Source organism: Tursiops truncatus, chromosome 1 (assembly GCF_011762595.2).
Source record: "Tursiops truncatus isolate mTurTru1 chromosome 1, mTurTru1.mat.Y, whole genome shotgun sequence".
Taxonomy (NCBI): domain Eukaryota; kingdom Metazoa; phylum Chordata; class Mammalia; order Artiodactyla; family Delphinidae; genus Tursiops; species Tursiops truncatus.
In genome coordinates this window covers 149,394,888-149,411,608 of record NC_047034.1, presented here as the reverse complement: position 1 = coordinate 149,411,608, position 16,721 = coordinate 149,394,888, and the positions used below count along the sequence as shown (strand labels likewise).

General features: G+C 39.7%; 1 protein-coding gene across 2 annotated transcripts in view; it reads left to right on the top strand.

Moving 5' to 3' along the window:
• Nucleotides 1-16,721, top strand: part of CCDC30 (coiled-coil domain containing 30) — a 171,985-nt gene that overhangs the window by 35,415 nt on the left and 119,849 nt on the right. For both annotated transcript variants that reach the window (XM_073791227.1, XM_073791230.1), the window contains 2 exons: nucleotides 864-935; nucleotides 14,484-14,599. In XM_073791227.1, the coding sequence (XP_073647328.1) occupies nucleotides 864-935; nucleotides 14,484-14,599 (188 nt within the window). The remainder of the gene's footprint in view (nucleotides 1-863; nucleotides 936-14,483; nucleotides 14,600-16,721) is intronic.

The following is a 16,721-nucleotide window of genomic DNA, read 5'->3' as shown; positions in this document are numbered from 1 at the left end:
CTAGGCAGAAGGTGGTGTCTATGTCACCAGCCCCCAATAAATATGTTGGTCACCAAGTCTGTAATGAATTTTCCTGGTAGACAACATTTCACACGAATTGTCAATTCGTTGCTGGAGAAATTAAGCACATCCTGTGTGACTCCGCTGGGAGAAGACTCTTGGAAGCTTGTGCCTGATTTCCTCGTGCACCTTTTCTGTGTGATTGGGAATGATCTCTTACAAGATTCATGTTAGTGTCTTACTTCTGGGAGATTCCTCAACTTGCCGTTATAGAAAGCCTATCAGCCATACCATTGGTGATGAGTAAACCACAGGAGGCAAAGTGATTAAACCTGGGTTAGAGCACCCAAATCCAAAAGACTCCAATGCCCCATGTACTTTCCTTACGCCCTTCTGCTCTCCTCATAAAATTCTTGAATAGTACCAAAAGCTATTTCCTGAAATTTTGCTATTTTGCTATTTCTAGAAACTACTGGCAAAATTCTAAATATTATTAATTGCAGGAATTAATTTTAAGTATTTCTGTGTGTAATTTCTTTTTACTAAACTGGTAGTACCATGCTTAAAAACTTTCAGCTGTTCCTGTTGTTTACAGTAGTCCAAACTCTTCAGCATAGAATCTGGTTAGGGAAACAGGGAAAGATTACAAGATCAGATGATATCAAGGACAGGGATAAATATAAGGTGTAGTAGGAATATTAAGAGGGGAATCTGGAAAACATTCCGGGAGGAGGTGACATTTATGCAGAAAGTCAGGGGACAGCCATCAGAAAGTGTTCCAAAGAGAAATAGTCGTTTGAAATTTGATTATTATACTAATCAGTTGCTCCATACACAAATATTTTGTTCTTTTTTTCTTTTAGATTCTGCACTTGAGAAGTCTCGACTAGAAATTGAGAAATTGAAAGAAAATTTGATAAAGCTGAAAGAAAATGGTGAGTCATTTTAGCAGATATAACATTTAATAAAATATTAAACAATAATATTTGTTAAGTAATATTTTAAAATAATATTACTTAATAAATATAATAATATTACTACTACTGCTATTGAGGCAGGAGATAGATGGGTCCCAGGCTGAACAGTTGGAGTTCGTCCCCTGTGGACAGATACTCCAAAATAGCAGGAGGGAGGAGAAGCTAAGCCCTGCCCAGACAAAAGATAAAAGACCACATATTCCTCATTCTCGAAGGAGGAGACCTTCCTGACTACACACATGCAGAAAGGATCCTTGAAGGTCGAAAAGGGAGGGGGCGCCACCCCATAGTAGGTGATGTCAGGCTACCCATAGGCCTCTTCGCTAGAATCCATCTTGGCCAAGAGATGTGCGCGCACACGTGGGAGGACCCTGAGAAATATCAAATACAAGCTCAGGCCAGGCAAAGCAAGATGATTGGCCAAGGAAACCTGGAAGAAATGCTCCATAAAAGTGAATCGAACTACCACGAGGGTGCGACTCTCTCTCTGAGCCCCCCGGTGTGTCTATCCATAGGTACCCTTTTTCCTCCTAATAAACACTTTACTTGTTTCACTACTTTCTGTCTTTGTGGGAATTCATTTCTGCAGAGCTATACGGGTCAGGGCTTTGTCACTGCCCACTGGTCTAGTGCCTAGGATTCAGCACTCTCACTGTCGCGGCCTGACTTTAATCTCTGGCTGGGAACCAAAATCCTGCTTCAAGCCGCTGCAGACCGAGGCCACCGTAGATCACTATTATTATATCTACTGCTATTACTATTACTACCACTTGTTGCTTCCAAACAGGTACGCTGTCAGACATTTTATTTATTTATTAAAAAAAAATTTTAACATCTTTATTGAGTATAATTGCTTTACAATGGTGTGTTAGTTTCTGCTTTATAACAAAGTGAATCAGTTATACATATACATATGTCCCCATATCTCTTCCCTCTTGCGTCTCCCTCCCTCCCACCCTCCCTATCCCACCCCTCTAGCTGGTCGCAAAGCACCCAGTTGATCTCACTGTGCTATGGGGCTGCTTCCCACTAGCTATCTATTTAACGTTTGGTAGTGTATGTATGTCCATGTCACTCTCTCATTTTGTCCCAGCTTACCCTTCCCCCTCCTTATATCCTCAAGTCTATTCGCTAGTAGGACTGCGTCTTTACTCCCATCTTGCCCCTAGGTTCTTCATGACCTTTTTTTTTTTTCAGATTCCATATATATGTGTTAGCATATGGTATTTGTTTTTCTCTTTCTGACTAACTTCACTCTGTATGACGGTCTCTAGGTCCATCCACCTCACTACAAATAACTCAATTTCATTTCCTTTTATGGCTGAGTAATATTCCATTGTATATATGTGCCACATCTTCTTTATCCATTCATCTGTCGATGGACATTTAGGTTGCTTCCATGTCCTGGCTATTGTAAATAGAGGTGCAATGAACATTTTGGTACATGACTCTTTTTGAAGTATGGTTTTCTCAGGGTATATGCCCAGTAGTGGGATTGCTGGGTCGTATGGTACTTCTATTTTTAGTTTTTTAAGGAACCTCCATACTGTTCTCCATAGTGGCTGTATGAATTTACATTCCCACCAACAGTTCAAGAGGGTTCCCTTTTCTCCACACCCTCTCCAGCATTTATTGTTTCTAGATTTTTTGATGATGGCCATTCAGACCAGTGTGAGATGATATCTCATTGTAGTTTTGATTTGCATTTCTCTAATGATTAGTGATGTTGAGCATTCTTTCATGTGTTTGTTGGCAGTCTGTATATCTTCTTTGGAGAAATGTCTATTTAGGTCTTCTGCCCATTGTTGGATTGGGTTGTTTGTTTCTTTGATATTGAGCTGCATGAGCTGCTTTGAAATTTTGGACATTAATCCTTTGTCAGTTGCTTCATTTGCAAATGTTTTCTCCCATTCTGAGGGTTGTGTTTTGGTCTTGTTTATGGTTTCCTTTGCCGTGCAAAAGCTTTGAAGTTTCATTAGGTCCCATTTGTTTATTTCTGTTTTTATTTCCATTGCTCTAGGAGGTGGGTCAAAAAGCATCTTGCTGTGATTTATGTCATAGAGTGTTCTGCCTATGTTTTCCTCTAAGAGTTTGATAGTTTCTGGCCTTACATTTAGGTCTTTAATCCATTTTGAGCTTATTTTTGTGTATGGTGTTAGGGAGTGTTCTAATTTCATTCCTTTACATGTAGCTGTCCAGTTTTCCCAGCACCACTTATTGAAGAGGCTGTCTTTTTTCCACTGTGTATTCTTGCCCACTTTATCAAGATAAGGTAAGATAAGATATGTGCGTGGGTTTATCTCTGGGCTTTCTATGCTGTTCCATTGATCTACATTTCTGCTTTTGTGCCAGTACCATACTGTCTTGATTACTGTAACTTTGTAGTATAGTCTGAAGTCAGGGAGCCGGATTCCTCCAGCTCCGTTTTTCTTTCTCAAGATTGCTTTGGCTCTTCGGGGTCTTTTGTGTTTCCATACAAATTGTGAAATTTTTTGTTCTACTTCTGTGAAAAATGCCAGTGGTAGTTTGTTAGGGATTGCATTGAATCTGTAGATTGCTTTGGGTAGTAGAGTCATTTTCACAATGTTGATTCTTCCAATCCAAGAACATGGTATATCTCTCCATCTATTTGTATCATCTTTAATTTCTTTCATCAGTGTCTTATAATTTTCTGCATACAGATCTTTTGTCTTCTTAAGTAGGTTTATTCCTAGATATTTTATTCTTTTTGTTGCAATGGTAAATGGGAGTGTTTTCTTAATGTCACTTTCAGATTTTTCATCATTAGTGTATACGAATGCAAGAAATTTCTGTGCATGAATTTTGTATCCTGCTACTTTACCAAATTCATTGATTAGCTCTAGTAGTTTTCTGGTAGCATCTTTAGGATTCTCTATGTATAATATGATGTCATCTGCAAACAGTGACAGCTTTACTTCTTCTTTTCCGATTTGGATTCCTTTTATTTCTTTTTCTTCTCTGATTGCTGTGGCTAAAACTTCCAAAACTATGTTGAATAAGAGTGGTGAGAGTGTGCAACCTTGTCTTGTTCCTGATCTTAGTGGAAATGGTTTCAGTTTTTCACCACTGAGGACGATGTTGGCTGTGGGTTTGTAATATATGGCCTTTATTATGTTGAGGAAAGTTCCCTCTATGCCTACTTTCTGGAGAGTTTTTATCATAAATGGGTGTTGAATTTTGTGGAAAGCTGTCTCCACATCGATTGAGATGATCATATGGTTTTTCTCCTTCAATTTGTAAATATGGTGTATCACATTGATTGATTTGCATATATGGAAGAATCCTTGCATTCCTGGGATAAACCCCACTTGATCATGGTGTATGATCCTTTTAATGTGCTGTTGGATTCTGTTTGCTAGTATTTTGTTCAGGATTTTTGCATCTATATTCATCAGTGATATTGGCCTATAGTTTTCTTTCTTTGTGACATCTTTGTCTGGTTTAGGTATCAGGGTGATGGTAGCCTTGTAGAATGAGTTTGTGAGTGTTCCTCCCTCTGCTATATTTTGGAAGAGTTTGAGGAGGATAGGTGTTAGCTCTTCTCTAAATGTCTGATAGAATTCACTTGTGAAGCCGTCTATCTGGTCCTGGGCTTTTGTTTGTTGCAAGATTTTTAATCACAGTTTCAATTTCTGTGCTTGTGATTGGTCTGTTTATATTTTCTATTTCTCCCTGGTTTAGTCTCGGAAGGTTTTGCATTTCTAAAAATTTGTCCATTTCTTCCAGGTTGTCCATTGTATTGGCATATAGTTGCTTGTAGTAATCTCTCATGTTCCTTTGTATTTCTGCAGTGTCAGTTGTTACTTCTCCTTTTTCATTTCTAATTGTATTGATTTGAGTCTTTTCCCTTTTTATCTTGATGAGTCTGGCTAATGGTTTATCAATTTTGTTTATCTTCTCAAAGAACCAGCTTTTAGTTTTATTGATCTTTGCTATTGTTTCCTTCATTTCTTTTTCATTTATTTCTGATCTGATCTATATGATTTCTTTCCTTCTGCAAACTTTGGGGTTTTTTTGTTCTTCTTTCTCTAATTGCTTTAGGTGTAAGGTTAGGTTATTTATTTGAGATGTTTCTTGTTTCTTAAGGTAGGATTGTATTGCTATAAACTTCCCTCTTAGAACTGCTTTTGCTGCATCCCATAGGTTTTGGGTTGTCGTGTTTTCATTGTCATTTGTTTCTAGGTATTTTTTGATTTCTTCAGTGATCTCTTATTTATTAAGTAGTGTGTTGTTTAGCCTCCATGTGTTTGTATTTTTTACAGATTTTTTTCCTGTAATTGATATCTAGTCTAGTGTTGTGCTCAGAAAAGATACTTGATATGATTTCAATTTTCTTAAATTTACCAAGGCTTGATTTGTGACCCAAGATGTGATCTATCCTGGAGAATGTTCCATGAGCACTTGAGAAGAATGTGTATTCTGTTGTTTTTGGATGGAATTTCCTATAAATATCAATTAAGTCCATCTTGTTTAGTGTATCATTTAAAGCTTGTGTTTCCTTATTTTTTTTCATTTTGGATGATCTGTCCATTGGTGAATATGAGCTGTTAAAGTCCCCTACTATGATTGTGTTACTGTCGATTTCCCCTTTTATGGCTGTTAGTATTTGCCTTACATGTTGAGGTGCTCTTATGTTGGGTGCATAAATATTTACAATTGTTATATCTTCTTCTTGGATTAAGCCCTTGATCATTATGTAGTGTCCTTCTTTGTCTCTTATAATAGTCTTTGTTTTAAAGTCTGTTTTGTCTGATATGAGATTTGCTACTCCAGCTCTCTTTTGATTCCCATTTTCATGGAGTATCTTTTTCCATCCTCTCACTTTCAGTCTGTATGTGTCCCTCGGTCTGAATTGGGTCTCTTGTGGACAGCATACATACAGGTCTTGTTTTTGTATCCATTCAGCCAATCGATGTCTTTTGGTTGGAGCATTTAATCCATTTACATTTAAGGTAATTATCAATATGTATGTTCCTAGTTACCATTTTCTTAATTGTTTTGGGTTTGTTTTTGTAGGTCTTTTCCTTCTCTTGTGTTTCCTGCCTAGAGAAGTTCCTTTAGCATTTGTTGTAAAGCTGGTTTGGTGGTGCTGAATTCTCTTAGCTTTTGCTTGTCTGTGAACATTTTAATTTCCCCGTCAAATCTGAATGAGATCCTTGCTGGGTAGAGTAATCTTGGTTGTAGGTTTTTCTTCTTCATCACTTTAAATGTGTCCTGCCACTCCCTTCTGGCTTGCAGAGTTTCTGCTGAAAGATCAGCAGATCTTTTGTTGCTGTTGTTGTTAACCTTATGGGGATTCCCTTGTGCGTTATTGTTTTTCCCTTGCTGCTTTTAATATTTTTTCTTTCTATTTAATTTTTGATAGTTTGATTAATATGTGTCTTGGCGTGTTTCTCCTTGGATTGGTCCGACATGGTACTCTCTGTGCTTCCTGGACTCTATTAACTGTTTCCTTTCCCATATTAGGGAAGTTTTCAACTATAATCTCTTGAAATATTTTCTCAGTGCCTTTCTTTTTCTCTTCTTCTTCCAGGACCCCTATAATTCGAATGTTGGTGCGTTTAATGTTGTCCCAGAGGTCTCTGAGACTGTCCTCCATTCTTTTCATTCTTTTTTCTTTATTCTTCTCTGCAGTAGTTATTTCCACTATTTTATCTTCCAGGTCACTTATCCTTTCTTCTGCCTCAGTCATTGTGCTATTGATCCCTTCTAGAGAATTTTTAATCTCATTTATTGTGTTGTTCATCTCTGTTTGCTCTTTAATTCTTGTAGGTCCTTGTTAAACGTTTCTTATATTTTCTCCATTCTATTTCCAAGATTTTGGATCATCTTTACTATCATTATTCTGAATTCTTTTTCAGGTAGACTGCCTATTTCCTCTTCATTTGTTACGTCTGGTGGGGTTTGCCTTGCTCCTTCATCTGCTGTGTGTTTCTCTGTGTTCTCATTTTGCTTATCTTACCATGTTTGGGGTCTCCTTTTCGCAGGCTGCAGGTTCGTAGTTCCTGTTGTTTTTGGTGTCTGTCCGCAGTGGCTAAGGTTGGTTCAGTGGGTTGTGTAGGTTTCCTGGTGGAGGGGACTAGTGCCTGTGTTCTGGTGGGTGGGGCTGGATCTTGTCTTTCTGGTGGGCAGGTCGATGTCTGGTGGTGTGTCTTGGGGTGTCTGTGGCCTTATTATGATTTTAGTCAGCCTCTCTACTAAAGGGTGGGGCAGTGTTCCTGTCTTGCTAGTTGTTTGGCATGGGGTGTCCAGCACTGGAACTTGCTGTTCGTTGAGTGGAGCTGGGTCTTGGTGTTGAGATGGAGATCTCTGGGAGATTTTCACTGTTTGATATTACGTGGAGCTGGGAAGTCTCTTGTGGACCAGTGTCCTGAACTTGGCTCTCCCACCTCAGAGGCACAGCTCTGATGCCTGGCTGGAGCACCAAGGGCCTGTCATCCACACAGCTCAGAATAAAAGGGAGAAAAAAAAAGGAAAGAAAGAAAGAGGAAGATAAAATAAAATAAAGTAAAATAAAATTATTAAAATAAAAAATAATTATATTAAGAAAAAATATTTTGTTTTTGTAGAAAAAAATTTTTTAAGTAAAAAAAAATTTTTTAGAAACAAAAACGTACAGACAGAACCCTAGGATAAATGGTAAAAGCAAAGCTATACAGACAAAATCACACACATGCACACTCACAAAAGGAGAAAAAGGGGAAAAAAAAATATATCGTTGCTCCCAAAGTCCACCTCCTCAATTTGGGATGATTCGTTGTCTAGTCATGTATTCCACAGATGCAGGGTACATCAAGTTGACTGTGGAGACTTAATCGGCTGCTCCTGAGGCTGATGGGAGAGATTTCCTTTTCTCTTTGTTCACACAGCTCCCGGGGTTCAGCTTTGGATTTGGTCCTGCCTCTGCGTGTAGGTTGCCTGAGGGCATCTGTTTTTCGCTCAGACAGGACAGGGTTAAAGAAGCAGCTGATTAGGGGGCTCTGGCTCACTCAGGCCGGGGGAAGGGAGGGGTACGGAGTGCAGAATGAGCCTGTGGCGGCAGAGGCCGGTGTGACGTTGCATCAGCCTGAGGCACGCCATGAGTTCTCCCGGGGAAGTTGTCCCTGGATCACGGGACCCTGGCAGTGGCGGGCAGCACAGGCTCCCGGGAGGGGCGGTGTGGACACTGACCTGTGCTTGCACACAGGCTTCTTGGTGGCTGCAGCAGCCTTAGCATCCCATGCCCGTCTCTGGGGTCTGCGCTGATAGCCGCGGCTCCCACCCGTCTCTGGAGCTCCTTAAGTGGCCCTTGCGCGCCAGGAAACAGAGGCAAGAAAAAGTCTCTTGCATCTTGGGCAGCTCCAGACTTTTCCCCAGACTCCCTCCCTGCTAGCCGTGGCGCACTAGCCCCTTCAGGCTGTGTTCACAAAGCCAATCCCAGTCCTCTCCCTGGGATCCGACCTCCGAAGCCTGAGCCTCAGCTCCCAGCCCCCACCCACCCTGGCGGGTGAGCAGACAAGTCTCTCGGGATGATGAGTGCTGGTCAGCACCAATCCTCTGTGCGGGAACCTCTCTGCTTGCCCTCCGCACCCTGTTGCTGCGCTCTCCTCCCTGGCCCCGAAGCTTCCCCTCCACCAGCCGCCGTCTCCACCTGCGAAGGGGCTTCCTAGTGTGTGGAAACCTTTCCTCCTTCACAGCTCCCTCCCACTGGTGCAGGTCCCATCCCTATTCTTTGTCTCTGTTTTTTCTTTTGCCCTACCCAGTTACGTGGGGAGTTTCTTGCCTTTTGGGAGGTCTGAGGTCTTCTGCCAGCGTTCAGTTGTTGTTCTGTAGGAGTTGTTCCACGTGTAGATATATTTCTGATGTATTTGTGGGGAGGAAGGTGATCGCCGCATCTCACTCTTCCGCCATCTTCACTCTTCCGCCATCTTGAAGCTCCTCTCCTGTCGGGCATTTTAAATGGATTATCTCTAATGTTAACAACAGTGCCAAGTTGTAATATTATTCCCATTTCATTGATTAAAAAACTGAGTCATGGCAAGGTTAAATGAATTGTCCAATAGCTACATTAGAGACTTCCCTGGTGGCACAGTGGTTAAGAATCTGCCTGCCAATGCAGAGGACTCCGGATCAAACCCTGGTTGGAGAAGATCCCACATGCTGTGGAGCAGCTAAGCCCACGCACCCCTACTACTGAGCCTGTGCTCTAGGGCCCGTGTGCTGAAACTACTGAAACCTGTGTGCCTAGAGCCCGTGCTCTGCAACAAGAGAAGCCACCACAATGAGAAGCCCGTGCACTGCACAAAGAGGAGCCCCTGCTAATCGCAACTGAGAAATGCCCGCGTGCAGCCAAAAAAATAAAAAATAAAATAGCTACATTAAGTATTAGAGCTGGTATTTGAATCCATACATGTCTGACTCCAAAACCTTTGGTCAACACAAACAGTACATATTTACTGGGACCACTGAGATCAAGACAACTTATAATACGTTTAACAACACTTCACACATATTTGTTTGCTAGGAAGCCAATAGGCTTGGAATAAGTGGTGAATTAGTTAATCTGACCCTATCTTGGCTGTGTAAAAATGATATCAGCTATAAATAATGTAATGACATTTGAGTGTCATAATGGTAGTAACTACAAAAATAATTTAAAATATGTTTACCGGTTTTAATAGTTATAAAACTAGGTTTATTTACCCAATGCTATTGTGATTTACAATAAGAAACATGTATTTGGTGTTCATCCTTGTTTCTGCTACCCCCAAACCCTTGGAATTTCCTAAGTGATTAAGAACAGTAGGGGTGTCTTTTGTCATGGTAATGAGGACTTTTGGAAAGCCCCTCAGTAACCAAAGGATGGGAGTTAGTTGCCAAGGGAGCCAACCACGTGATTACGGGGTTGGAACTTTCAGTCCCACCCTCCGCCCCCTCTATAAACGCCAACTCCTCCTGTCCCCACCCCCAGCTCCTAGGAGGGGGGAGGGGCTGGAGATTAAGTTCAATCGCAAGTGGCCAGTGATTTAATCAGTCGTGCCTGTGTAATGAAGCTTTCATAGAAACCCGAAGGAGGGGGTTCAGAGAGCTTCCGGGTTGGTGAACACATGGAGATATAGGGAGCGTGGCGCACTCAGGGAGGGCATGAAAGGTCTGCACCCCTTTCCCCAGACCTTGCCCTTAGGCATCTCTTCCATCTAGCTATTCCTGAGTCACATTCCTTTATAATAAACAGGGTAATCTAGTAAATAAAACGTTTCCCTGAGTTCTGTGAGCTGCTTTAACAAATTAATCAAACCCAAGGAGGAGGTCATGGGAACCTCTGATTTATAACCAATCGGTCAGAAGCACAGATAACAATCTGCCCTTGCAATTGGCATCTGAAGCAGAGGGCAGTCTTGTGGGGCTGAGCCCTTAACCCGTGGAATCTGATGCTATCTCCAGGTAGATAGCCTCAGAACTGAGTTGAATTGTAGAACACCAAGCTGGCATTGGAGAATTACGTGGGTGTGTAGGGGAAAAACCCCATGCATTACAATTGATGATCAGGATTGTTTAAAAAATATATGAATACAATTATAAAATGAACACTGCTTTCTTAGTAACTGATAGAGCAAGAAAACAAAATCAGTAAGCATATAGAAGACCTAATAACACTACTAAGCAACATGACATAATCGATAATTATAGAAAACTCCACCAGAAGTATTATATTCTTTTCAAGTACACATGGCGCATTCACAAAAATATGCTGTCACCATAAAACAAATTTCTGCAGAAGAACTGAAATCATACAAGTTATGTTCTCTGACCATAATAGAATGAAACCAAAAAGCAGCAACAGTAGTATGTTTAGAAAATCGCCAAATATTTGGAAGTTAAATAAGATACTTCTAAATTGCCATGCCTTCCAAGAAAAAAATTACAAGGGATATTACAGAATATTTTATATGAATTAACTTGAATAACAATGAAAACACTGAACATATCAGTATTTGTGGGATGCATCTAAGCCAGTGCTTACGAGGGAAACATCCCATTTAATGCTTATACCAGAAATCAAGAAAGGACTCAAAATAATCTAAGCTTCTACTTTAAAAACCCACGATAAGAACAAGTTAAATCCAAAGCAAGCAAAACGAAGGAGATGTTTAAAATAAGGTTGAGGTCAATAAAAGTAAAAACAGAACAAAATAGAATAAATTAGTGGAATGAAAGGCCGGTTCTTTGGAAGTATCAATAACATTGGTAAATGTCTAACTAGATTGTTCATGAAAAAATGAGAGAAGACACACATTACCAATATAAGCAATGACAGAGAGAACATTTCTACAGATCAAAAAGATAATAAGGGAATATATTGAGCAACTTTATGACAACAAATTTGATGACCTGGATAAGATGGACACATTCCTTGAAAGGCACAAATTACCGAACCTCACTCAAGGAGAAACAGATAGCCCTAAATCTACCAAAGAAATTGAATTTATAGTTAAACATCTTCCCACAAAGAAAACTCCAGGTTCAGATGGCTTCACTTAACAAACTTTTAAGCAATAAATAATACTGATTTTACATAAACTCTTCCAGAAAATAGAAGAGAGAATACTTACTTCCCAACTGTTAAATGGTCAGCATTACCTTGATGACAAAACCAACGACATTACCTTATTCCCAATGACCGCAGAAGAAGACCTTGTAAAAGTACAAAGAGTAAGGAGTAATTTTGGGGTAGTAAAATCAAATTGTGTTTATCTGCAGTGGGTTGGCTAAGAAAGTGACCACACAATGGATACTTTCATAAGAATGACATAGATTTTTGTGCACTGACATGAATAGATGTCTATGACATGTTATCAAGTGAAAAAAGCAAGCTGTAGAGTAATACATGTAGTGTAATGTCATTTTGGTTTTTATTTTTATAGGGTGTGTGGGGGGGGATGTGTGTGTGCATGTGTATGTGCGCTCACAGGACTGTATGAGGTGATACACATTAGTATGGCAGTAAAGTTGTGAATACACTGGGATAGTTTTGTATAAGTTCTAAGTAGCTACTGCCCTGCGTCTGCCAAGTGTCTCCCACCTACCCCAACTGTCCCAGCTCCTTCCAGCCCCTTGTCTTTCCAGCCACCAGAGGGATAATACTTGGCACAGCAGGATGTTCTGTAGAACTCCGCTCCAGAGCTACGTTCTCGTAGATGAGGGTCCACGCTTTACCAGTTGTTAAATATTTTCAGTACAACCAGTTGTTAAATATTTTCAGTACAACCCTCGTCTATACATTAGAATATGCATATAAAAAATTTTAAAGAGTATTTACCAAGTATTAACAACATTATTTCGGGTCAGGGTAGATAAGGGTTGGATGAGAATATCTGCTCTGAACATAACCGTATAGCTTGATTTTTTCTTTTTAAAACAAAAAGCCTATATTCCATTTGTAATAAGCAAAACAGTACTGATTTTAGTGACCTATTTAAAATAGACCATTATTCAACTGTATTTTTAAGATCTGTGAAAATTAAAAATACTGGTAATATATAGTATAGAGAAATGGACAATCGCATTATGAGAACGTAGCTTTGTACAATCTTTTTGAAGAATAATTTGGCAGGCTCTGTCAAATTTTTTTAATGCACATGTCTCCTGATCCAGCTATCCCTGTTCTTTCTGGAGATTTACTTTTTTGGAAATAATGTCATAAGTACCTAGAGATTGATGAACAAGGAAAATAATTTTAGAATTGTTTACAAGAATAAGCATTGGCAACAAACCTAAATCTTCATCAGGGGAAAAGTGACACAAAAAATGGCAATTTGGACGGTGGCATACTATGCAGAACAAAATGAGATAATGCATAAACATACTGTGGTATATTAATAAGATGGACTGGGCTTCCCTGGTGGCGCAGTGGTTGAGAGTCCGCCTGCCGATGCAGGGGACACGGGTTCGTACCCCGGTCCGGGAAGATCCCACATGCCGCGGAGCGGCTGGGCCCGTGAGCCATGGCCGCTGAGCCTGCGTGCCCAGAGGCTGTGCTCCGCAACGGGAGAGGCCACAACAGTGAGAGGCCCGCGTACCGCAAAAAAAAAAAAAGAAAAGAAAGATGGACTAAAGAGTCAAGAGGAACAAATTATTGATAAAACACCAATGAATCCCAAAAATACTGTATATATTGAGTGAAAGAAGCCTGACACAAACATATGTGTATTGTAAGATTTTATTTCTATGAAAACCAAGAACGAGCAAAACTAGTCTATGTGACAGAAGTCAGAAAGTGGTGGTAGGGGTGGGTGGGAGTGGAGAACTGACTGGAAAGTATTTGAGGGAACATTATGGGGTGATGGAGATGTTCTGTATCTTTTTCAGGGGAAGTTCACGGGTATATAAAATTGTCAAAATTCATTGAACACTTAAGATATGTACATTATATTGTATGTAAATTATACCTCAATTAAAAAATAGTTCCAAATAAGAAATGGAAAGTGACTTTATAAGAGTTGTCCTGTAAAGATATTCATGATGTATTCACTGGTGGTAAAGTTGCAGACAGTGTTGCATAGCATTGTTTAAATTTTTTTAAATTGCATATGCAAAAGGTAGAACAAATCTTGTCCTCCGTATATGTATATGGATTGTGAATGCTTTTTTTTTTTCTTTTTGGTGTGTTTTCAGCATTTTTCAAGTTAAAAAAATTTACACACTAAGGAAAAAAAGAGGGTAGTAAGGGAAACAAAAGAAAAAATGAAGAAAGAAAAATACAAGCAAAAACAGAACAGGCAATGAAGAAGGAAAACAAAGGAGACTAAAGCAGCAAAAGAAAAATAGGAGAAACATAAGTGAAAAAAGAAACAGCTGTAAATCCAGGAAAGTTACAGGCAACAAGTTTGTACTATTGAAACTTTGATGAGTGCTGGAAAGAGCAGGTCTTAACATGAGGTGCTGAGCTGAGAGTAGCCTACAGGCAGAGGTGCTACAGGAGAAAGATGGTTTTGATGAATCAACTTGATTTCACTTTACAGTCTGTCCGTTCACTACCCCTAGCTCCCTACATCAGCTGTCTATGGAGGTCCTGCAGTTAATGAGTGCAAGAGAAGTATCTAGGAATATGTGAGGAATATATGAGGTGTGTAAGAGAGACAGGACCACAGGACCACCAGGAAGATGATTTTTTTAGTGGTTTCACTTTTAGAAGGCAGGCTCAATTGTTTTAAAATTCCAGGTCCTGGAAGAATCTCTATTGCTGGAAACCCTATACTCAAAAAGTCCAGCTCATTAGACTGGTATGAGAAATAAAAAACATTCTGTTCTGTTTCATTAGTTGGTGGAACATTCTAGGGCTGGACTTGAGAGTCTAGCAGCTCTTCTTTGTGGAGAATCACATATGCAGAGACACGGTAGGACTGACAAGAATGGCAGGAAACAGCACTTCCTCAGTTTTTAGAGTTAACGCCCCCAAATTAAAACTTCGATCCAGTTGAGTCAATTACATTTTCCCTGTTTTAGACTCAGTTGACCTACGGAAAGCAAAGGAACATAATCAGAGACTGGATGAGGAAATTCTGGCTTTAAGAAATCGAGTTCGATCACTTGACTCAGAAAGAAAGGTACTTGGAGAAGAGGTAAGTTATTTAATTTTTTCTTAGAGTTAATTTAACTGTGTATAGAATAGTAACAGTCAGCAGCTAAGCAAGCTAGATGTATCAATACATCATTTATTGGTCATTAGTGAAGACTGATTCTGGTGGCTGTAGCATCCCAGGTAGAGCTGTACTTTGACCTAGATGCTTTCTATCAGTATTTCTATTTTATACATTTTAACTACATATACTGAACAGTAATGTTACTGCTATAGTGTCAGTTTAGGATCTTTTCTTTTTAATAAGGATTTAGATAATAGTTTATAGCAATCACATTTACCAAAGTTTGAGATTATTAATACTAAACCCGTAGTTGTGTTATGTTTTTGAATCATTTCTTCTTAGGAATTTATTGATTTTTAATATGTACTTCCAAGGTCTAAATATACTATGTGTCACTTTAATTTTAATTATATTCATTTCACAATCATATCTCTAGTGTCTAATACAATGCCTGGCATATAATAAGTGCTCAAGAAATTTTGTTGCAAGAATGAATAAATATTCATTAGAATGGCTATTATCAAAACAATAAAAAATAACAAATGTTGTTGAGGAAGTGGAGAAATTGGAACCCTTTGTGCATTGTTGTTAAGAATGTAAAATGGTACAGCCACTGTAGAAAACAGTATGGGACTTCCTTTAAAAAGTAAACATAGGGGTTTCCCTGGTGGCGCAGTGGTTGAGAGTCCACCTGCAGATGCAGGGGACACGGGTTCGTGCCCTGGTCCGGGAAGATCCCACATGCCGCGGAGCGGCTAGGCCCGTGAGCCATGGCCGCTAAGCCTGCGCGTCCGGAGCCTGTGCTCCGCAACGGGAGAGGCCACAACAGTGAGAGGCCCACATACCGCAAAAGTTAAAAAAATTAATAAAATAAATAAAAAGTAAACATAGAGTTACCAGATGATCTAGCAATTCTGCTTCTGGGTATACACCCAAAAGAATTGAAAGCAGGGACTTGAACATATATTTGTTCACTCATGTTCATAGCCAAAAGGTTGAAGCAACCCAAGCATCCATTGACAGATGAATGGATAAACAAAATATGGTGTACACATACAATGGAATATTATTCCACTTTAAAAAGAAATATGCTACAACATGGGTGAAACTTGAAGACATTATGCTAATTGAAATAAACGAGTCACAGAAAGACAAATAGTGTATAATTCCACTTATATGAGGTACCTAGAGTAGTCAGAAATCATAGAGCCAGAAAGTAGAATGGTGGTTTCTAGGGGCTGTGGGGGAGGGCATAATGAGGAGTTATTGTTTAATGGGTGTAGGGTTTCAGTTTTGCAAGATGAAAAGAATTATGGAGACGGATGGTGGTGATGGTTGCACAGTAATGGGAACGCGTTTAGTGCTACTCAACTGTATGCTTAAAAATGGTTGAGGGGCTTCCCTGGTGGCTCAGTGGTTAAGAATCTGCCTGCCAGTGCAGGGGGACATAGGTTCGAGCCCTGGTCCGGAAGATCCCACATGCCACGGAGCAACTAAGCCTGTACGCCACAACTACTGAGCCTGCGCTCTAGAGCCCACAAGCCACAACTACTGAGCCCACGTGCCACAACTACTAAAGCCCACCCACCTAGAACCCATGCTCCGCAATAAGAGAAGCCACCGCAATGAGAAACCCGCGCACCACAGCAAAGAGTAGCCCCCCCCGTCGTTCACGGCAACTAGAGAAAGCCTGCGCCCAGCAATGAAGACCCAACACAGCCAAAAATAAATAAATAAATAAATAAAAATTTTTAAAAATGGTTAAAGTGGTAAATTTTGTGTTATGTGTATTTTAGCCTAATTTTTTAAATGCAATCGTAAGAAGGAATGAATAAACACTGTTCAAATTGTCTAAATCTCTGTAAATTTGTATATATGATACTGGTAAAATACGTTTAATGTATGTTAAACATATGTTTATGTTTTATATATACACAAACATACACATACATGTGAGATAAAGTTCAGGAAAGGTATATCCCAAACATTATTACTTCTGGAAAGGGAAACGGGATTGTGGGGTAGAGTTATGTGAAGGAAAAGATCACTTGTTGCTCTATATACCTATATGTTGTTTAAATTTTTTACACAAAGAATGTAT